This window comes from Cynocephalus volans, chromosome 14 (genome assembly GCF_027409185.1).
Source record: "Cynocephalus volans isolate mCynVol1 chromosome 14, mCynVol1.pri, whole genome shotgun sequence".
In the NCBI taxonomy this organism is placed as follows: domain Eukaryota; kingdom Metazoa; phylum Chordata; class Mammalia; order Dermoptera; family Cynocephalidae; genus Cynocephalus; species Cynocephalus volans.
Genome location: NC_084473.1, coordinates 26,205,441 through 26,228,564, shown reverse-complemented (window position 1 = coordinate 26,228,564; position 23,124 = coordinate 26,205,441). Strand labels below are relative to the sequence as shown.

The 23,124-nt window shown below is 43.3% G+C and overlaps 1 protein-coding gene and 1 long non-coding RNA gene across 3 annotated transcripts; one reads left to right on the top strand and one right to left on the bottom strand.

Moving 5' to 3' along the window:
- The first annotated feature begins 506 nt into the window (after positions 1-506).
- GTF3C2 (general transcription factor IIIC subunit 2) lies at positions 507-20,840 on the top strand. Of its 2 annotated transcripts, none has more exons than XM_063078077.1 (19): positions 507-541; positions 8,471-8,741; positions 8,900-9,221; positions 9,805-10,090; positions 12,127-12,221; positions 12,581-12,658; positions 12,801-12,899; positions 13,416-13,643; positions 13,817-13,928; positions 14,117-14,225; positions 15,326-15,351; positions 15,542-15,671; positions 17,553-17,697; positions 17,795-17,956; positions 18,138-18,225; positions 18,479-18,607; positions 18,902-19,054; positions 19,389-19,496; positions 19,796-20,840. In XM_063078077.1, exons 2-19 carry the CDS (start codon positions 8,495-8,497, stop codon positions 20,012-20,014), a joined length of 2,736 nt encoding a protein of 911 aa, XP_062934147.1. In that variant the 5' UTR covers positions 507-541; positions 8,471-8,494; the 3' UTR covers positions 20,015-20,840. The 2 variants fall into 2 exon arrangements, with proteins under 2 accessions (XP_062934147.1, XP_062934148.1); XM_063078078.1 differs by lacking the exon at positions 507-541 and adding an exon at positions 4,740-4,801.
- On the bottom strand, positions 12,543-23,103 carry LOC134362803 (uncharacterized). The gene is made up of 4 exons (XR_010021645.1): positions 23,015-23,103; positions 19,357-19,551; positions 12,817-12,940; positions 12,543-12,684 (listed from the first exon to the last, which is right to left on the bottom strand). It is a non-coding gene; the product is annotated as an uncharacterized LOC134362803 (long non-coding RNA).
- Between the last annotated feature and the right edge of the window lie 21 nt (positions 23,104-23,124).

The window sequence follows — 23,124 nt, the reverse complement described above, 5'->3', positions numbered from 1 at the left end:
TGCAGTCGTCCTCAAGCGGACGGCGGCGAGGATTTCTTTGTCTCTTAGTCTGTCCTGGGCTCGGTGGGTGCCGGGGTTGCAATTACAGACTCTCAGGTCCAGCCTGGCCCTGCGCGCCGCAAGACCCGGCAGTCTGGCCGAAAAGGCAGGATCCAGCGCTCGGGAGCGAGAGCCAGGCCGGGGCACCCGCACACCCGCGGATCCGGTGGAGGCCGCGTGGGCGTCAATCTCCCTTCTCCACACTGCGATTCCCATAAGGCCCCGCAGCGTCCCTTGCGCCGCGGAAGACGCCCTAGCGCTGCGCCGGGCCCTAAGCGCTGCGGCACTGGCCGCGCTGCATTGTGGAACGCAGAGTCTCATTGAAAACCTAGTCGGGCACTAACTCCCGACCAAGCTCACGTGTTCACTTTGTGCACTGGGGAACAGTGGGGGTGGGGTGGGGGCTGTCCCCGAAGAGCGGCTACAAGATTTCGTCATAAAACCGCGACCAGACGGGCCGCGCCATCTTCGAACTTGGACTTCCGGAAGGACTTTGGCGAGGGTGAGTGTACCGTAGCGGGGAGTGCGGGGGGCCCCACGGTCACTCCTCCCCCTTCTTTTGCCGTAGCACTAAGATCTCGGGAACCAGCTCCCGGCTCCGCTCTTCCCCGCGCGCACAGCAGCGCGCCCTCCAGCCTCTGCGCTCCGACACAGAACCGTTATGCTCTCCACCTCCTTCCCACTGCGGCCACCGTGCATCCCCCAACTCTGCGAGCCGCCGGCCTTGCCCTCTTCCCTCACGCGGTGTCCGTAACGCGGCAGCCTGTGTCCTGGCCTCGGTGCTGCTTACGTTGGGCTCCTCGGGCTCGTCTTCACTGTTAGGCTCGCCCCCCGCACGGACTAGTGGCGAGGGCAGCCCCCACGGCCAGGGCTGAGGAAGGGCAGGCGGTGGCCCCTACAGTGGCTGCAGGTCAATCTCTTTCAGCTGTGTCCCGACCTCTTCCCCGAGATGGCTCTTCTAACCCTAGAGGTTGTGCCCCGCGCGCGCTGCAACCCCATTGGCGCAGCCCAGGGCCAGTTATTTTTTCCTGTCTCGTCCTTTTATTCCGCGGCAAGTTGGGTAAGACAGAGGTGGCGACTTCAGCCCCACGGGAGGTGGAGGTAACTCACTTTGTTGGAGAGATGTAGGGTATGGCCAAACCTCTTCGCCCTGTATATCGTCAAACACACTGTTTTTTTTTATAGGTGACTGGCCGAACCCTTGACCTTGGTGTTATCAGCACCATGCTCTAATCAACTGAGTCAACCGGCCAGCCTTATTCTTTTTTTTTCCTCCCTCCGCGGCTGGCAGGTTCGGGGATCCGAACCCTTGACCTTGGTGTTACCAACACGGTGCTCTAATCAGCTGAGCTAACCGGCCAGCCCTCCTATCTCTTTTTATCAACTGTATTGTTATTTTCTCAATAGTTTTCTTTATTGATTATGTCCAAAGTTTAAATGCGTTAGTCTCGATTTAAGCAATATGGATAAAACCATGGGTTTTATGGGCTATAGTTTTTATGCAAGTTGAAATAAAAACACAGTCAAATAAAAATGTTAACTTTTGTACCAACAAAATCATCTTCCAGACCACCAGTTTTACCACAGAAACACTTGAGGAAACAATGTATTAAACCAAGTAGTGTTTTTAATTCCATATATGAGGTGCAGTTGTCTCATTTTTTCCCCTTGGCTGGAAGGTCAGGCTGGCAGCCTGGAGCAGCAAGGGAACCAGAAAGGTTGGGGTGCAAATTTAAAATTTTATAAACACTAGTTTGACTTTACTAAACGTTCCTTCCTTTACTGTGTGTCCAAACTTTGTATTATAAAGTCATAAATGGAAATTAACCACCACACTCTGCTGCTGCCTTCCATGAAAAGTGAATCCTTAAAGGGATTTTTGTCCCTTGAGGTTAAACAGAGGTTAAAGGTTAGTTTAACAGAGCTTAAAGGTTAATTATTGCATTTACCATGTACCAGGTCTGGATACAATAGTGAATCAGGCAAGATCCCTATCTTATGAAACTTTCAGGGAAGAGAAATACTAAACAAGTAAATATCCAAATCTCCTATACGTGAAAATTCCAGATGAACTAGAGGGCTACATGTATGTAATATCTAAAACTAGAAAAATGATTAGGAGAAAGTAAGAGAGACTATGTTTATATCAGTGGGATAGGAATGACTTTTTTTAAAGACAGAAAACATGAAACTTTAGTGAGAAACATTATAAACAAAGTTAAAGTAGATGCAGAAAGAAAATATTTGCAACATATGAGGGGTCTTCAAAAAGTTCATGGAAAGATTCATGTTATCTTTCAATTCTATTTTTCCATGAACTTTTTGAAGTATTCCTGTAAATAACACAACTCCCACAAATCAATAAGGAAAAGACAACCCTATAGAAATACAGGCAAACTATATATACAGGCAATCCATAAAAGACATATTGATGTCCAACATATAGAAAGAAGTTGCTAGCCTCAGTTATCAAGACAATGCAAATACATACGATAGGGAAGAATTTTTTTTTCTGCTGGCTGGTACAGGGATTGAACCCAGAACCTTGGTGTTATCAGCACCACACTCTAACCAACTTGAGCTAACTGGCTCAGAATTCCTTCACCCATCAGCTTGGTAAAAATTAAAAACATTGGCAAGGGTGTGGTAAAATGGGTACAGGTAGTGGGAGTATAAATAGGTTTGGATTTTTGGTGAGGTATTTGGCAGTATCTATCAAATTTTGACTGACAACATCTAGGTCAAGGGTTCTGACTCCCATGCTGGCCAGCTGTAAAATGAAATTAAATAAAAATAAATCAATTTTGAAATGTGCATACTCTTCAACCCTGTAAATAATACAACTTCCAGGTCATTTTTCTAGAAAAATAGTTTCTTGTTAATGAAGAGATCTGTCCCAGAGTATTTATTGCAGTATTGTTTGCAATAGTATTGTAACCCAATTGTCCACTAAATGGGGAATATCTAAATAAACTGTAATTCTATGGAACACCATACAGCAATTAAGAAGCATGAGATTGGGTTGGCCAGTTAGCTCAGTTGATTAGAGCATGGTGTTGATAACACCAAGGGCCAGGGTTTGATTCTAACCAGCCAGCCACCAAAAAGAAAAAAAAAAAAGAACGAGATAAATGTATGTGTACTGATATAGAAAATCTTTAAGACATATAGAGAGGGGCTGGCTGGTTAGCTCACATGGGAGAGCGTGGTACTGGTGACACCAAGGTCAAGGGTTCAGATCTCCATACCGGCCAGCCACCAAAAAAAAAAAAAAAAAAGACATATAGAAGTTCTTTTAACAGATCTCCATTTAACTAGCTCCCTATGCTAACTGACATTCCCTGTTTCCTCTATAAATGCTTGAAGCCTGTAGACTTTTCTCCTATAGTCCTGACAGTCTGAGCAGAGTGGTCATCCAGTTGAGTTGAGTGCTTACCAAGAGTCATTTATATGTTCCCACTTTCTTTTAATGTCAATTTCTTTATATAAATGTTATATATTTAAATTTTAAAGAAATTTTAGTATGAAAGAGGTATTGTTTCTATTAAAACTAGGTTGAAACATGATGGATACATAGGTATTTGGTCGCTATTCTTTATATTCTACACATTTGTATGTATTTTGTATCAACTAAAAGTTTTGTAAAAACATCTCTAAAAAAGAAAGCAAACTAATTGAATGCTTTGGAAAGACAAAAGAGGTGAGTTTGCACACAAAACTGCCAAGTATGTCTGAGTGAGAAAACTGTAAAAGATTAAGAAAAATGTGTAAAACTCTGGAACGTTAATGCATTTGAGTTGCTTCTTAAAAGAGTGTTTCAGGAAAGGCGTGGTAAGTAGTATCAGTGCCACTGAGCAGTCAAGTTAAATGAAGTAGAGAAGTGCCCACTGGATTAATGAAATCAGTGATCATGGATTATTTTAGCCCTGTAGTGAGTTGGCGGACAATATACTAGTTAGGATGAAGGAGGAAAATTAAAATATCAAGGGCAGACAACTCTTTCAAAAGTTTGACTATGAGAGGGAGGAGGAGGATATTAGTTGGAGGAGGTATATGGTTGAAGGATAGTTGCATGTGTTAAGATGAGAATCATAAACATATTTAAATGCTCTTTGGAAGGAGCCAGTGGAAAGGAAAAGGATAATCAATAACTCAAGTTTCCTTAGGAGGTGGGGGAATGGGTCTGGAACACAAGTAGAAGGTTTGGTCTTAGAAGGGGTTGAAGGGTTCAGACACAGTGAGTGTTAGCTTACTTGACAAGAAATTGAAGTATTTCCCATCTAATGACTTTGGAGTTTGTTTTGGAAATCAGAAGCAAAGTCATTTACAGGGAATGAGGGGATCAGTGATTGAAGGAGAGAGCGTGTGGGAGTTGACTAGAGAGAAATTGGGATTGCCAGTGCTTGGCAGTTTAGGTGCACATATGGAGAAGATGGATGGTTGTACTTATCCAGGGTTGGAATTTTGCCAGGCCTATGGGAGGAAAAAACAGGAAGTCAGAATATCAACAAGAATCTGATTGACAGGAAGAAATCTAAACTAGATATGAAAAGTTAAAAAACAAAAACCACTAGATAGGATGTGGCTCACATAGGGAGAAAGTGGAGAGATCAAGGGATAATGGATATGGTTGAAGAGTAGATATAGTAATTGTAGTAGTTGAGCAATCTCACTGTAATAATGGGAGATTATGATCAATAGCGGTCTAGAAGTGGCATTGGAGAGGAATTGAGAAGAGACTGATCCCACTTTCTACACTGAGGTAAGTGAGATGTGAGAGAATGAGCAACCTCCACTTGAGAGCCTAAAAAGTTAGAAATTTAATATCCTGGAATTTTTTGCATCCAAGATTCTGAATATGGTTTAGGTTTTGCAAATCAAATGTGCCATCAGAGAATTCAAATTTGGACCTGAGTTTAGAGAGGAGAGAGTCATGCCAGAAGGCCTGCATTTTGTTGGTGCAGATTATGGCAGCAGTATGGTTCAAGGCCTGGCCGTTTAGTTAGGTCACTTTCTGACCATTACAGAGGCAACTTGTTTATGGAGCTATCAGCTGTAGTAGGGGCTTCTTGATTCAGCAAGTGGGTTCCTATCATGGCCTAGAAGAGGCCATGTGGTTCTTGAACCAGCAACTTCCTAATTTGACAAGCACTTGTTCCTAAACTGTTTTTTCCCCCCAACCCTCCCAATAATCCTGTATGCAAGTGGTTTTCAAACTTGAGTGTGCTTCAGAATCCCTTGAAGGCTTCTTAAAACATAGTGCCGGCCCCATCCAGAGTTTCTGATTCAGTAGGTCTGGAGTATGACTGGAAATTTCCATTTTAAAAAATTTGCAGGTGATCCTGATATTGCTGTTTCTGGGATAATACTTTGAGAACCACTGATGTGAACCATTTAATACCCTGTAATGAATAGAGAGGATCCTGTTCTATGCAACTGAATCTTGGCCAACATAGAAGTCAATCATTATTTTAGTCACATCTTTTCTGTTCTTGTCTACTTGATTTGTCAATGATTTAAAGAAGTTGTTGTTCTTGTATTTCTTGAAGATTTTGCTTATATATTTTGATACTATGTTATTTGATGCTAAAGGTTCATGACATTTATATTTTTATATGATTTGAAGTTTTATTCATTATAAAGTACTCCTTTTTTGTCCCATTTAATGTTTTTCCCCTAAATTTAGCTTTGCTATTACCAACAAATGCTATTACCATTTGCTCTGTATATATGTATTTTTTTGGTGGCTGGCCAGTGTGGGTATCTGAACCCTTGACCTTGGTTTTTTAATACCACCCACTAACCAAATAACTGGCCAGTACTGCCTTGTATTATTTTAACTCATCTTTTTACTTTCAGCTTTTTGAGTTCCTTTGTTTTAGTTGTCTCTTAAAAAGCATATAGTTATTTGGCTTTTTAAATCAATCTGAATTTTCATTCATTCTTTTTTTTTAAAGATGACCAGTAAGGAGATCTTAATCCTTGACTTGGTGTTGTCAGCACCACGCTCTCCCAAGTGAGCTAACTGGCCATCCCTATATAGGATCCGAACCCATGGCCTTGGTGTTATCAGCACCGCACTCTCCCAAGTGAGCCTCGGGCCAGCCCTCATTCTTTATTTTTTTATTTTATTTTATTTTATTTTTTAAAGATGACTGGTAAGGGGATCTTAACCCTTGAGTTGGTGTTATCAGCACCACGCTCACCCAGTGAGCCAACCAGCCATCCCTATATGGGATCCGAACCCGTGGCCTTGGTGTTATCAGCACCGCACTCTACCAAGTGAGCCACGGGCCGGCCCCCCTCATTCTTTATTTTTAATGGATGAATTTATCTGGTATGTTTACTGTTTGGATACGTGTGTGGTTTTCTTTATCTTGCTTCTGTCTTTTTTTTTTTTTTCTTCTGTTTATTTTCAATCTTATATAGTGTGGCCTTTAGAAGAAAAACTCTAGGGCCGGCCTAAAAGTAAAGAATTCTCTTCATTCTCTCTCTAAATGTTCCTTTGTCTTCTGGCATCAAGTGTTGCTGAGAATTCACGATAGCCTGATTTTTTCCCCTTTGTAAGAGACATGTTTCTTCTGCTGAGATGCTTGAGGATGTTATTATCTTTTGAAATTCAGTATCTTCACTGAGATATTTTTTGGTCTTGATAATTCTATTGATTTTGTTTCCCTTTTACACAGTAAGCCTTTTTGATCTATGGACTGAGGGCTTCCTTTATTTCAGGAAAGATTTTATATATTTTTTTATTTCAGTAGATTTTCTTCTATTAATTTTTCTCTTTTTGGTGGCTGGCCAGTACAGAGATTTGAACCCTTGACCTTGGTGTTATGACACCACACTCTAACCAACTGAGCTAATCATGCAGCCCATTCTGTTAAATTTTTGAAGTTTTTTTTTTTCCTTGTTCCCATTTTTCTCCTCTCTTTAGGAATATCAACTGTTCATTTGCTGACTCCCCTCTGTTTACATTGGCACTGATATATTGCAGCTTGAGGACATGATGTTATATTGTATCCTCAGAACCTGAGTTAGGGAGTTAGCTATTGTTAGTTGATAATGTTTTTTTTGTTTTGTTTTGTTTTGTTTGCAGCTGGTACAGGGATCTGAACCCTTGGCCTTGGCGTTATCACAGCGCATTCTAACCAACTGAGCTAACTGTCCAGCCCTATAGTCTGTTTAGACTGTAGTTTCTTCAAGGGAGACAGTTGGGAGCTTTTATTTGTATATTTCTTATGATATTTGTATTAGAACACTTTTCCACTGAGGCTGATGAATTCTTTATCCTTAAGGCATATACAGACCTATGGGGAGTTCCTTCCTGGGATTTGAACTATTTCTCCCTTTGTTCACATATGAGCAGGTTATTCTGGCCAAAAACTGGACTATTGCCGAGCTCTGTGTTGCTTAGTTTTCTGGTTTGGTGGTCAGTGTTTTATCTGTTTCCTTTGGTCCACGGTTGCACAGCTGGTTTCCTGGGTTTGAAAAAAATGAAGATTCATGGCAATTTAGTCCATTCTTCAATGTGGAAAAGGTCTCTTAATGTAATAGGATGTTTCTTAATTGTCTCATAGTCTACCTTCTTCCCCCCTTCAGGTGAAGCACTGATGGCAGGGTACCAGAGAACAACTCTTTTACTTATTCTTAAGTAAATCTGTTCCTTGATTAATATTCATAGATATGATGTTAGCTCTATGCATCCCCTTCAGTTTGGTCTAAATTTTATGGTATCTGGCAGCTGTTCTTTATAGACTTTTAGGAAGCTGTGGCCCTTCCCTAGATTCATAATAGGCAATTTTTTCTTTCTCTCCTTTGTGTGTGTGTGTGTTTCATTGGGTTTTAGGGAGAGGAGTTTAATAATTATGCATTTACTGTAATATCCTTACAAGAAAACATATGAGCTTTAAATTAAATAATGTGGGGCCGGCCCGTGGCTCACTTGGGAGAGTGTGGTGCTGATAACACCAAGGCCACGGGTTCGGATCCCTATATAGGGATGGCCGGTTAGCTCACTTGGGAGAGCGTGGTGCTGACAACACCAAGTCAAGGGTTAAGATCCCTGTACAGGTAATCTTTAAAAAAAAAAGATAAATAATGTGTATAAAGCACTTAGTATAGTACTTGGCACATAGTAAGCATTTAATAAATGGTAGCTTTATTATTTATTTACTTGTTCTTGTCTGCTCCACCAGAATGTAGTCCCATGAGGTAGAGACCTTGTCTGTCTTACTTTTTGTCATATTAACAGTTTCTAGAACAGTGCCTGATATATAGAAGATACTTAGTAATTACTGTTGAATGAATGAATGATCAGGGAGCGTGGGTTTCTGGTTGTGGAAATGAGGAGAGAAAAGACAGGAAAGTAGAAAAATCTGAGCCGGTATGAATAGCTTCTGCCTTCTCCTCATTTGTATGTCTCTGTATGCAGGGGCAGCCATTTTGGGGGGTGCTGATGGATACCTGCGGGGTCGGCTATGTTGCCCTGGGGGAGGCCGGCCCCGTGGGGAACATGACTGTGGTAGACTCTCCCGGACAAGAGGTGCTAAACCAGCTCGATATCGAGGCATCTTCAGAAACAACCAGTGCAGAAGCTTCCATAGAAACATCATTACCTACCCCTTTGCCTGGATATGAGAATTCTCCTGATAAGAGGAAGCTCCATCCAGAGCAAGAAAGCTTCTCCAGACTGGAACAGCAGGGTATGTACCTTGTCCTTTTATGTTTTTATCTCCCATGCATAGCTTAAGATGAAAGAGAGCAGGTTGAGCTAATAGGATCTTACATACCTGGGTACAGTGTAACTCCAAAGAGGTTTGTGCTCTGGTCCCATCTCACAGACCCATATTCTTCTCTACAGATCTTTCTTCAGAGATGTCAAAGATCTCAAAGACTAGGGCCTCAAAGCCTGGCCGGAAGAGAGGTGGTAGGACACGAACAGGCCCTAAAAGGCCCCAACAGCCTAATCCTGCATCAGCCCCTCTGGTTCCTGGTCTCTTAGATCAATCCAACCCTCTGTCCACCCCCCTGCCTAAGAAACGAGGTCGAAAGTCCAAGACAGACCTGCTACTGCTGAAGTTGTCAAAAGACCTAGATCAGCCAGAGTCTCCACTTCCAAAGAGGCCCTCTGAGGACTTTGAGACCCCTCCTGGGGAACGACCTCGCCGAAGGGCTGCCCAAGTGTAAGGATTTTGGGGCACAGCTTGGTGGAGGGGGTTGGGGTGAAGGGATTGAGGTGGGGCAGATGTTGGAGAGATGAGAAGATTCTGATGAGGTATCAGGTAAGCAGGGGTGGTGTCTGGATTCTGGGGACTTGAGTGATCCTTTAGCTTTTACCACACCAACTTTTATGGTATGTATTGCTAACTTTGTTTATCTAAGTTTCTTTCTGTACTTTGTGCCCTATCACATTTTCCACAAGCTTCTCCCAGGTCTTCATTGCTGTTTTGCTGTGCAGTATATATGTGCTCTTCCATTCTTTCCACCTTGCCCTCTGTGTTCTTTGACTGTGGTAGAATAAAAAGTGCATTGGACTTGGAGTTGGAAGACCTGGGTTCACATTCCACATTTGTTATCTGAATCATCTTGGCCAAATCACTTAACTTTTCTGGATTTCTGTTTCTTCATCTATCAAAGGGGAAGGGGAAATTAATAGCTACTTCACAGGGTTGCTGGGAGAATCTAATAAGACTCAACCAAGTCTGGAAAAAAGAGCTCTCAGTTCAGTATTTGTGAGTATGGCTCTGACTCTGCCCTATCCCACAGGGCACTTCTGTATCTTCAGGAACTGGCTGAAGAGCTCTCAACAGCCCTGCCTGCTCCAGTGTCCTGTCCTGAGAGCCCCAAGGTGAGCAGCCCCACCAAACCGAAGAAGAGCCGGCAGCAGGCAGCCTGTCAAGGTGGAGAAGAAAAGAATGATACTGCACAGGATGAAGACTTTGTTCTCCAAGTTGAAGCTGAAGATGGGGAAGAAAGCGAGGCCCCAAGTGAGAGTTCGTCTGACCCCGAGCCTGCAGTGCCCCGAAGCACCCCACGAGGATCTACTTCAGGGGTAACCTGAATGGATAAGAAAGTGAATGGGGAAATAGTGGGATTTTTAGGGCGTCAGCAAGATACCAGAAGGATAGCTTTGGCCTGGTAACTGTGATGGCCAAGACAGGTAGAAGAAGAAAGGAACATCTTCAAAAACAGTTGAGATAGTAGGCAGGTTGCAGGTGGGGGTGGTGGTGTAGTAAACAAGATTATTCATTCATATATCGACCATCTATTCTCTTCTAGGAAATACAAATGTGAATAAGAGAGAGTCCTGCCTCACAAAGTTCACAGTGTAATAAGTGCTACACCAGGACTGAAAAAAATGCTTTAGGCATATAGAGGAAGGGTGATTAACTGTTTAGGCTTCACAGAGAAGTGATAGATGAGTTGGGTCTTGAAGGGTGAATAGAAGTTTGCCAGAGAGGAAGGTTTTCCCAGAATTTTTTTTTTCTTTTTTTGCAGCTGGCTGGTACAGGAATCTGAACCCATGACCTTGGTGTTACCAGCACCACACTCTCCCAAGTGAGCTAACTGGCCAGCCCCCCAGAAATTGATTATGGCTGGAGCAAAGGGCCTGGGGTAAAATTGTAGGGGAGATTAGACTAGAGAGGCTGATAGGAATAAAATTGGTAGGAGCTAACAAAGGTTGTTTTTATTTGTTTGTATTTTAGTTGTGGTAAAATATACATAACATAAAATTTCCATTTTAACCATTTAAAAATGTACAATTCAGTGGCATTAAGTGCATCCACAGTGCAACCATCACCATTATCCATTTCCAGAACTTTTTTCATCATTCCAAACAAAACTCTGCATAACAAAGATTTTTAAGTAGAAAAATAAACATGATAAGTTAAGAAAATAGGTTACCTGCAATTGACAGTTATAAGACAGCTTCAGTTGTCCAGGTGAGAGATAATGAGGCCCTGAAATCAAGAAATAAAGGAAAAGAAGGTGGGGGGACAGGGTCAAGAGATATATGAGAGAATTAACAGGACATGGTACTGGCCAGCTGCCAAAAAACAAATAACAAAACAAAAAACCAGGATGTGAGAGTTGAAGGAAAGGAAGAAGTTGAATGGAAGTTTCCAACTTAGATGGTGGCATCATGCATTGAACTGGAGAACATGGGAAGAGCAGGGGATGTGGGAGGGGGTGAAGGTAGGCAGGGGAGAGGATGAGTTTACTTTCTGACATGTTGAGTTGGAGGTGCCTGTGGGGCACATGCCATCCTGCTGGAGACATCTAGTTGCCAGTTGCATATATGGAACTAGTGCCTTTTTTGCCTTGGCTGTAACATTTAAAGGAGGGCTGAAACCCTCAGTAATCAAGATAAATGATATTTTGATGCAACATTTTAAAAAATCAAAATTAAAGCAACACATTCATAATGAACAAAATATCAAAATTTTAAATAAAGACAAACTTTATGGATTTTTTAAAAAAACTGATTACTGATGTTTCCTTTTGCTTCAGGCTCTAGTATGGCTTGACATGATACTGTATGTATCTACAACTTGTAGAAAAGTTGAGTCTGAGTCAATTTTGTGTGTACTCAGATGTGAACTTGATAATCAGTCATAAAGATGGTAGTCCAAGCCCTGGGACCTGGGATGAAATTACCAGGAGTATGTGTATTCAGGGACAAGATGACAACAGAGGGACTCTGGGGAAATACCATCATCAACCAGACCTATCAGAGAAGAGAGAGCCTGCGGTAGAGTTTTATGGAGGTGGGAGGAATATGGAGAGACTATCCCAGAGGGCAAGAGTTTCAAGATACTTACAGGAGTCCTCTGAATCAAATGCTATGGAGCTGTTGAGGAAGATGAACAGAAAATAGATACGGATTTTACACTTTTGATGCAGGAGTAGGAGCAGGAGGAGAAGTCATTGTGTTTGAAACACAAGTCTTTTAAGATGATGATAGGGCAATAATTGGAGGGGAAGTAATCCCAAGGAAAGTAAAAGCTGGGAAGGAAAGCCATCTCCTGGAAGTTTCTCCAGCCTATAAAGTTCTCTCCCTTATATTTTCTTCAATTTGATCCTCAGAAGCAGAAGCCACACTGCCGGGGAGTGGCTCCCAATGGCTTATCAAATCACATCATGACTCCTGTTTGGAAGTGCCTCCATCTCACCAAGGACCTGTGAGACTTGGGGACTGGGGGCAGGGGATGAAGGGGCAGTGGAGGAGTGCAAGGATGATCTAGAAGTGGGGCCATGGGAAAGAGAGAAGTGCTCACAGACAACACCATGATGACATTTATTACTAACAGGACTGTTCCAAAGGCATGAGCTCTAGAGCTCTCCAAAATTAAATAAAATGAAGAGTTCAGTTTCTCAGCTGCACTAGCCGTGTTTCAAGTGCCCAGTTACTACTTGTAGCTGGTGACTAGCATATTGGACAGCATTGATAAGAGATCGTTTCCATTCTTGTAGAAAGTTTTATTGGACAGTGCTGCTCTAGAATCTCTCTCCTTCATTGATGCTTCCTTTGTTTCTCCAGCCGAGAACAGAAACATTCATACTGGGAGTTTGCTGAATGGATTCCTTTAGCCTGGAAGTGGCACTTGTTATCCGAACTGTAAGTTGAAGCAACATTTCTGAAACCTAGGAGGGGGTGACAATGGAGATAAAAGGGTGACAGAAGCCTCTAGATGTATGTGGGAATCCTGAGATGGATGAAACTTTTCAAAATTCAGGCTGCCCCCTCTTCCTTCCCGCAGTGAGGCAGCTCCCTACCTGCCCCAAGAAGAGAAGTCTCCACTGTTTTCTGTACAGCGTGAAGGGCTTCCTGAAGATGGCACACTCTACCGAATAAACAGGTGAAGATTGCATCTCTGCCCTTTTTTCTGATTCTGGGAGACTAAAACAGGAAAAATGAATGTTGAAAAGGAAGACAGATTAGCTCTGTCCTTCCCCTGATGCTGGTCCAGTTGGTTCCAAGGATAGGAATCCTGGCCAGAGCTGGTCACCATTCTCTAATTTGCAGTGCTAATCACTGCCAGCCGGACTACAGGAAGCTAGGGGGGTTTAGGGTCAAACCAGTTTAAAAGGTCACATATACTTGGGTAGACCTGTACAAACTAGCCCTAGAAAGATCACTATAGTAAACCAGAATGAACAGCTTATCATCTTTGAAGATGAACTGGAGCTAGACAGACATTGGGAAGTAAAGGAGAAAGATACAAGTAGTGGCCAAGGACTATTCTTACCTGTAAACTGTTCTTAACATTCAGGCCCTTGCTTAAGCCAGTTCCTACTAGCTCCAGGTGGAGCTCCCATTCTGTTCTTGTAACCTTTTATTAACTCCTTTCTTCTCATCTTTGACTTCTCTCTAGATTTAGCTCAATCACAGCACATCCAGAGCGCTGGGATGTGTCCTTCTTCACTGGGGGACCAGTCTGGGCTCTGGACTGGTGCCCAGTGCCAGAGGGGGCAGGAGCCTCACAGTATGTGGCCCTTTTCTCCAGCCCTGACATGAATGAGACCCACTCACTGAGCCAGCTTCATTCGGGCCCTGGGCTGCTCCAGCTTTGGGGCCTTGGGACCTTGCAGCATGAAAGCTGGTGAGGTGGGGCTGGGACACTGCCATGGGAGGGTGGCTGAGGGAGAGAGAGGCATGGGGGCTGGGCAGGATAGGAGGAAGGGCTTGGATTGGGCTGAGACAAGGGGAACATAGCTTTGGAAGCCCTTGGTCCCTCCTTCCTACCCACTGTCCCCGCATGCTTTCTCTCCCCAGTCCTGGCAACAGGGCTCACTTTGTCTACGGGATTGCTTGTGACCATGGCTGCATCTGGGACCTCAAGTTCTGCCCCAGTGGAGCATGGGAACTTCCAGGCACCCCTCGAAAGGTACTTCCCAGTTGACTGTGGGGTGGCCCTGGGAATTCTCAGAGTCAGAGGAAAGAAGGTTTAGCTTGTAGTGGATGGCCTTTTCCCAGCAACTCCATATCGTATTTTTAGGGACCATAACATCAAAGGTTTTCTTAGAGGTGACTGAAGGCAGCAAGCCTCAGCACAGATCTGATCTCACTCTCTAGGCTCCTCTCCTGCCCCGGTTGGGTCTCCTGGCTCTTGCCTGCTCAGATGGGAAGGTGCTGCTGTTCAGTCTACCCCATCCGGAGGCCCTGCTGGCTCAGCAGCCCCCAGGTGAGTAGCACAGCGGGGAGAATAGATTTGCTGTAGCAGTAGCCAGAGCTTAGCAGGGCTTGTCCATCTCCCCTGAGACTCCTCTGGGCTCAATCTGTCTAGTTCAAAGCCTTACTCAATCACCCCCCAGCACCCACATTGTGACTTTACACGTTTGTTCTTGAACTCTCTCTCTTCTTCAGTCTTATAACTGCACTCTTTCAGCATATTACCTTTTATCTCCACCCTCTTCTCTGTTCTCTTTCTGTGCTCTCAGGCCTTCCCCCTCTTGCTGCCACAGTTAATGGCTGTGTAAAGAGCTACTACTAAAGGCTGAGGCTGACAGAAGGGGCTCACCTCTCCTGCCATACTCTCTTGTTCCCCCAAGCCTGTTCTCAGCTTCTCCTCTCCTCACCACTACACAGACACACACAATCTCTTTATTGTGAAGAGAGGGAGAGAATATAGAGCTGAAGATGAGCAAGAGAAAGGGGACAGGGGAAGGCAGATAAATGTTGAATTTGTTTGCTTTTCAACAGTACTGAGTATCTGAAGAAGAGGGCACCCAAGTTCAGGCCCTGGGAAGTCCTGTATTTGGTGGTCTGTGGAGGAGTGGGTTGAGGAGGGAATAGGAAGTAAGGAAGTGAAGACAGTAAGTATAGATGAGTCTTTCAAGAAGTTTGGCTGTGAAGGAGAACAAATAAATGAGGGTGATGGCTGGGGTAAATAAGGAGTAAAGGAAGGTTTTTGTATGTTTATTCAGATAGGAGACAGCAGGGCATGTTTACATGGGAATATGGGAATGACCCAGTAGGGAGAGAGCAAGTGGATAATGCAGGAGAAAGGAAGGATAACAAATGAGCAAAATTCTGGAAAAGGTGAGGAGGATGAGAAGAGAGCAGAGTGGAGGGATTGGCCATTCTGACAGGAAGAAAGATACCATTAGGTATAACAGAAGGAAAGAAGATGGGGGCAGATAGAGGTAGGTTCATAAATTTGATGGTGAAAAGATAAGGGAAGGTCATTATCCAAAGGGCAGGTGCTGATCTAAAAGCAAGGCCTGATTAGGAGCTCAGTCCCCTGGATCCACAGTATCAGTTACTGCTCTTCTTCCCTTACAGATGCAGTGAAGCCCGCCATCTATAAGGTGAGTGAGGAACCTGCTACCTTAGCTGAGGTTCCGTCTTCTTTGAGCCTCCTCTTATGGATTCCACAGTTGTGAGTCTCCTTCTACTTCTGAAAAGTGCCCCATCCTGCTGGATTAAACACTGATTTGAGCCTTTGTTCCCAAACAGTAGGTATCCCTAACCCCAGTCCCATCTCTTCTATCTCTGCAGGTACAATGTGTGGGAACCCTGCAGGTGGGGTCTATGCAAGCTACAGACCCCTCTGAGTGTGGTCAGTGCCTTAGCCTGGCCTGGATGCCTACCAGGCCCCACCACCACCTGGCTGCTGGATACTATAATGGTAAAAAAACAAATAAAACATAAGGAGCTATTGTTCTGTAAACTTTTTATATGTGCTTGTTTTTTGATGGTTATTTCTAGTTTGGTTCAGTGCTGGGTATTATAGCTATAACTATTCAAGCAATGTAAAAAAAAAATACAAAGAAAGAAAGAAATCACTAGAATTTTTCTGCTAAGAAAAAAGAGTGGATGAACATCATTTCATGCAGTTTTGCATGCATATATAAAGATAAAAAGATTAAGTGGTAAGGGGTTCTTAACCCTTGACTTGGTGTTGTCAGCACCGCACTCTCCCAAGTGAGCTAACCAGCCATCCCTATATAGGGATCCGCATCCGTGGCCTTGGTGTTATCAGCACCACACCCTCCCAAGTGAGCCATAGGCCAGTTCCAATTATACTTTATTTTTATGGAAGAAAAAGACAATGAAGTCAAACCGAAAGATCAGCTAAGCTCCCAATAAATGTTCTTTCACCCCAAGAGGCATTAGCTCCTCAAAGATAGTTTAATATTAAAAAGAAAAAAAAGATTATAAAAAACATGAAGGAGCTAGAGTTATTAGGTTGTTGTTTTTATTTATTTATTTATTTATTTATTTATTTATTTTTTAAAAGATGACCGGTAAGAGGATCTTAACCCTTGGCTTGGTGTTGTCAGCACCACGTTCAGCCAGTGAGCGAACCGGCCATCCCTATATAGGATCCAAACCCATGGCCTTGGTGTTATCAGCACCACACTCTCCCAAGTGAGCCAGGGGCTGGCCCTGTTGTTGTTTTTAAATGATTGTTTCATTTTAGACATCATCAGTAGCCTTTTTGCAAGGAAGATGAGGAAATTAGCACTCTTATACTTCTTCCCATATTATACTTCTCTCCATCTTCTGTTTTTCTTTTGGTGATATTTTTCTTACATTGTAAAGGTTCATGATACTTGATGCTGTTCTGCTTCCTTAATTCCTAAATTTTTTTGATGATTGAGTATCTCTATGAGTCTTCAGATCTCAGTCACCCTCTCCATTGCTGAATTATTTATATTGCTTAGCTATAATTCACTGTCAATAAGTTTTTTCAAGAAAGGTTCATAGGTGCTACATTTCCTGAGTTTATGTATAAAAGGGGTTTTAGCTACAAAGATTTTTCTCAACTATTGTTTTTTAAATTTTTTATTATTCTTTAATTTGTCTTTTATTTTTATCACAGTTATACTTTTGAGTACTTTCTTTGCAAGCCTTGTCTGGGGTCAGGCTTAGTTAGTTTCTATTTGTCCATTTGTTTTCTGTTCCTCTGCATTTTGTTGCATTTGGCTTCTTGCCTATTCTCTTTGTCTTAGAGGAGAGTTAGCCAGTGTTTTATGTAAAGGTCCAGATAGTAAGTAATTTTAGGCTTTGTGGGCTGTTTGGCCATTGTTGGAACTACTTAATCCTGCCATTATAATGTAGAAGTAGCCTTAGACATTAGGTAAACAAATGGGTGTGGCTATGTTCCAATAAAATTTTATTTACCAAAACGGGTGGTAGGCTGTATTTGGCCCATAGGCCGTAGTTTGCCAACCCTTGTCCTAGAGGATTTATGCTTTGAAAAAATCCCTTTAGTTTTATTTAGTAGGGAATAGAGGCTATGAGATGCATTCAACCTGTTGTCTTTCAACTTTAGATCTAAGACTAAGCTTTTACATTTTTGCTGATGAGAACTGGGGCTAAAATATTAGGTTGAGTCTTTAAACCATGGAGGGAGTCTTAGGTAGATAGTCATGATCCCCACATATTTACAGTGGTTCAGACCTAAGGTTAGAAGACAAAGGTCCTAGGAGCTCAGAGAAAGAAATTAGAGCAAGAAGAGATAATCTGCCTTTAATGCCTACACATTCTGTCCCTACTACTTCAGGCATGGTGGTTTTCTGGAATCTTCCCACTAACTCACCCCTGCAGCGAATACGGCTCTCTGATGGCTCTTTAAAGCTCTACCCCTTCCAGTGTTTCCTAGCCCATGACCAGGCTGTGCGTACCCTTCAATGGTGCAAAGCTAACAGGTATAGTATAGAGATGTGTGGAGGGGGAAGGTGAAGACTGGGACAGACTGACTCTTCCAGATTTGTTCAGATTTGATCTTCTCCCATCTTTTCACAGTCATTTTCTAGTCTCTGCGGGTAGCGACCGCAAAATCAAATTCTGGGACCTTCGACGGCCTTACGAACCAATAAATTCTATCAAGCGCTTCTTGAGTACAGAACTGGCCTGGCTGCTCCCCTACAATGGTGTCACTGTGGCTCAGGACAACTGCTATGCCTCGTACGGCAAGATGGAGATAGGAGAAACTCTGGGGGTGGTCCCTAAGGGTTGGGGTGCAAAGAGTACCAGATTGTTATGGGGAGAGGAGGGCTGAGTTGGTTTACTGAGATAGCTTGAACTGGGGAGAAGAAATGAATCTAATCCTAGAAAAAGGAAAGTTTTATTTCTCTTTCTCTTACAGTTATGGACTCTGTGGAATTCATTATATTGATGCTGGTTACCTTGGTTTTAAGGCCTACTTCACTGCTCCTCGAAAAGGCACTGTCTGGGTGAGCTCCCTCTCTTCTGCAGTCTTCATTACACAGGAAGATGGTTCATTTTTCACTAGAGGTGCTCAGGGAGAGGTAGTAGTTTTGGGTGGAAGGAGAAGATAAGTATGTGGTAGCTGTATCAGGGAAATGGAAGATGATAAACTCATTTTTGTTTGTGTCTCTTTCCCCCCTCAGACTGTGCAGTCCTTACCAGTTCACAGAACTGAATGAATATAAGAGTGAATGAATGAAATCTGTCTCTTCCTATTAGAGTCTTTCAGGATCTGACTGGCTTGGGACAATAGCCGCAGGAGATATATCTGGGGAGCTCATTGCAGCTATATTGCCTGATATGGCACTGAACCCAATAAACGTCAAGCGACCTGTAGAGCGAAGATTCGTACGTATATGAACGTCTAACAGCAGCACCATCTGTTGGATCCTAATCCACATGCCCTTCCAGCTCCTGGTAGAGTACAAATTAGTGCTAGGTCTCCCACCCCTGATATTATCCCTGAAAATCTTAGCACAGAGTTGTATTTAATCTTCCTTTCCCTATTGCATCTGAGCATATATTTAAACATAGTACTTTCTTCCATCTTTAAGTGTTTCCTGTCCCAAATCAGTTTCCTCTCTCTTTGCTTTTATTCTGTCTTCAGTAGTATAGAGCTTAATTTCATGGTCTCCTTTGTAGCCTATATATAAAGCAGATCTGATGCCATATCAGGATAGTCCTGAAGGTCAAGACCACTCTTCTGCTTCATCTGGGGCCCCCAACCCTCCCAAGGCTCGAACTTATGCTGAAACTGTCAGCCATCACTACTTGCTCTTTCAAGACACAGATTTGGTAAGTTGAAGCCAGGCATGGTGTTAGAAAAGGTAGAAAATTTGAGTCCTTGCTTAGTAAGGCATTCTTTTTTTTTTTTTTTTTTAAAAAAAAGATGACCGGTAAGGGGATCTCAACCCTTGGCTTGGTGTTGTCAGCACCACGCTCAGCCAGTGAGCAAACCGGCCATCCCTATATAGGATCTGAACCCGTGGCCTTGGTGTTATCAGCACCGCACTCTACCGAGTGAGCCACGGGCCGGCCCCTAGTAAGGCATTCTGAGGAGTTCCAGAACAAAGATGCAAAACTAAGGGACCACTCACTTTCTCTCTCCTATTCCACTTCCTTTCCCCAGGGTTCATTCCACGATCTGCTCCATAGAGAACCAATGCTACGCATGCAGGAGGGAGAGGGGCACTCCCAGCTCTGTCTGGACAGGCTGCAGCTCGAGGCTATTCATAAGGCAAGAATCTTCTCTCTTCTTCACCTTCCATTCTCATTTTCTTCCAACTCTGGGCCTGTGACCAATGAATTAGAAGATGAAAAGGTAACACAGATGGCTAAGAAGGGAAAGCAGCTCTGGTATGCTCCTCCAGAGCATGACAGACATGCCTCATTCACTGGCTTCTCATTCCTATTTCTTTCACCCCATCATGGTCCTATCCTTTCAGATTGTGACCCATGTTTTTGCTCATACAGCTAGGAGTTGCCCTAAAGCACCACCCATGAGCATCTCTCTTTTGTTTTCTGTTCTCTTCATAGGTACGTTTCAGCCCAAACCTGGACTCCTATGGATGGCTGGTATCTGGGGGGCAGTCAGGGCTCGTTCGGATCCATTTTGTTCGTGGACTCACCTCCCCACTGGGCCACCGTATGCAGCTTGAAAGCCGAGCCCACTTCAGTGCTATGTTCCAATCATCCTCCCCCTCTAGAGGGCCTGGTTTCCCTCCCACCAGCCATCGCCTTCTGCCCAGTCCCTAGCCTTTGTCCACACAGGACCCTTGGAATGAAGTCTGCCAAGAACACATGGCCGTCAATGCACAGAGCCATAGGAACTGGGGCTTTCTGGACAGTGATGCTGCCAGGCATTGACCTTTAGGCCTGCCTCCCCAGGACTCCTTAGATCCCTCTCCTTCCACAGACTTTTTTGATCATAGCCCCCTGCGGGCGGGGGGGCTCTCCCTCCACAAACTCTCAAGGCTCCTCAGCCTAAAACTATGGCTCACAAGAAACACTCAGGCCTGACCTAGGCTTGGGAGTCAATTTGCTCATATTGAGCATATTGTGAAGTGGGTAAAGCTAAGTAAAGGTACTGGGTGTTTTTGAGACCACTTGTGAGTGGGTGTTTGGAGAACTGGGAAGGGTATCTGCATGAACGCTCCTCTCTGACTATATTCCAGGATCCAATGTTACTGCCTTCCCAAACTTCCTCTTTAGAGTAACCAACACACAGGCCCAAGAGGAGTGATAGTAATTTGTTGGACTGAAGCTGCTTATAGTACTTCTTTAGCTGAGGAACACCACAAACACCCTACCAATAGAACAGTGACTCAGATCTTACTTGCTCCTGCTTATGAAATATTCCCAATCATTGGTCATTTGACCCTACTTGAACCCTCCTAGACAGCTGTTTTAAAAATTCTTCCTTTATATCAAGTCAAAGAGTGTATCTCCATAAATTTTACTCATGGGTGATAGGAAATCTACTCATTCTTCCCTATGATTGCCCTTTTAAGTATTTAACAATAGCTATCATGTATTTCCCTAGTCTTTTGTTCTCTAGATTAAATATCTTCAGTTACTTCAACCATTCTTTTACATGTTATGATTTTTGATCCTTCATGATACTGTCACATTGTTGACTTATAAAACATGTTTAGCTACTCTATTTAAACTATGTATAGGAGGTGTTTAGAACCCAAATACTGTAAATATATTGTTATATCTCATCTTCTTAGAGTCCTCTTGTGGGATGCTGCAGACTTCACAATGGCTACAACTCTGCCTCCTAAGCAAGGACAGACCCCAGCAATGAGAAACAGGCAAACCGTAGTCTTGGAACGCATAGCAGTACAGGCTGGGGTTTGGAGGGAAGTAGTCAGATGACCCCAGGAAGAAGAAAAAAAAAAAATAGGCAGCCATCTCCTATTGGAAGAAGTGGAGATTTAGTGTCTACCTGCAACAAAACCGTCTGGCACCCTAGGCTGATGGGCCAAATATCTGGGAACAGCTTTCTGTCTTTCTAGTATAGGGAATTTATCATATATCAGAAAATCTCCTTTAAGAAGAAGGGAAACAAGTAGTTCAATCCCCTTCCCATACAGAAGAGGAAAGAAACCTGGAGAAAACCCAAGTTCATTAGTGACAGAGGGACCATGACGTACATCGATACAAAGGAGCCAAATGTTGTGCCACCCTATTGTGATCCAGCTCAGGTTATGCCAGTTTTTAAACTAACTGTGCCTTCCATTGCAGAAAAGCTTTGCTCATTCTACACAGCAGCCCCTTGATACTGCACAGGAGCCCCCTTTCTACTTTCAGTCGTAGAAAAGAAGGGACCTGGGGACTCTTTAACTGCTGAAGCTGTAGGTTGGTGCTAGCAGCCCTGCTCTTGCTGCCATCCCTAGACTCATCCCTAGTCTCAACTTCCAAAACAAAATCAGGATGATGCTTTCATCAGCTCTTGCTCTTTTTCTCTACCAGAAATCTTTTTCTCCACCAGAAAACTTTTTCTCCTGTCACTCCCCTTCCAACCCTCCACTTTATACTTTCCATTAGTTCTTGCACTTTTCTACTTTTGTGCCTTTCTCACACTGTTCCCTTCTCCAGGAATATCTTTTTCCACCATCTCCACCTAAATCCTATTCATCCTTCAAGATCCCGGCACAAATTCCACCCTCACCAAGGAGCTTTCCAGGTTTGTCCAATGAAAAATATTCTCCCTCCCATGTGTTCCCAAGGAGGAAAAAGAAGATAACAAGTATTAAAACACTTGATCTATTTCAGGTACTTTGCGTATATTACTTAATCCTATGAGGTAGGTATTTCTGTTTTACTTATTGATAAAGATAAGGATTTTGAGAGGTTAAGCAGTCTGAACAAGGTCACATAAACTACTAAGTGGCGGTGCTGGGATTTGAACTTATGCAGTCTGACTTTAGAATACAACTTTCCAACCTACCACATTCAGTCCATTACATTTAGTAGTGTGAATTCACTCCTCTAGTATAATGTTTTGCGTATAGAAGCTTTTTAGTTAAATGTGTGATACTGAATTCTCTTGCATCCTTACTCTGTTTCTCCAGTATTTGTGACAGGATTCTCCCTGCCTTAATCATAGAGGAACTGAATAAACGGGCTGGAGCTAGGTAGGTGGAGAGCCAGAAAAAGTCTGTCTCCTGAAGTTTGTGCTCCCTGGAGATACGCAAAGGCTGCCAGCCCGACAGATGCACCACCAGGGATATTGTAGATATGTCCACCACCCTAGAAAAGATATTGAACTATGTTCTCAGAATCTTAGAATGTTAGAGCTGGAAGGAGATTAAGAAATCACCTACTTTACTTGGTTTCAAACACTTAGTTGCGGGCTCCTTTGTTAAAAAATAATTCTTTCTAGAAGTATATATTTTTTAAAAAACAGTTGAAGAGAGAAGAACCTGTAGTGATAACTCTGCTTCCCACACAAACACCTCATAAACCTCTAAAACCGAGGAGCCCAGTTTCAAAAACTGTAAACCCCTCGTTTTACAGACGAGAAAACTTAAGTTCAAGTCTAGTTTGACCAGAGCTGCACAGCCCTTTAGTGACGGAGTCAGTACCTAAACTCTTCTGAGCTTCTGTAATTCGACTGCTTTCTGTGGAGGAGTCTTTATGCAGCGTTTGTGCAGGGGCTTTGTGGGCAAAGCACCGCACTAGTTATGAGGAGACAGAGAAGAACAAGATCCAGTCCCACCCACTCAGAAGCTCCCAGCACGCACGCACTTAACTATCTCTTTTAGTTTCCCAACTATGATTCTCGAGCCCGAGAAGGACGACAGGACCTTGACGGTTCTGAAGAGGGCTGGGTGGGCGGGAACAGTGCAGGTCTGTCC

Coding starts and splice junctions, on each gene's coding strand:
- GTF3C2 (XM_063078077.1), top strand. CDS start 8,495: ATGGATACCTGCGGGGTCGGCTATGTTGCCCTGGGGGAGGCCGGCCCC. Junction 13,644..13,816: donor ACCTTGCAGCATGAAAGCTG/GTGAGGTGGGGC, acceptor TTCTCTCCCCAG/TCCTGGCAACAGGGCTCACT. Junction 15,352..15,541: donor TGAAGCCCGCCATCTATAAG/GTGAGTGAGGAA, acceptor CTATCTCTGCAG/GTACAATGTGTGGGAACCCT.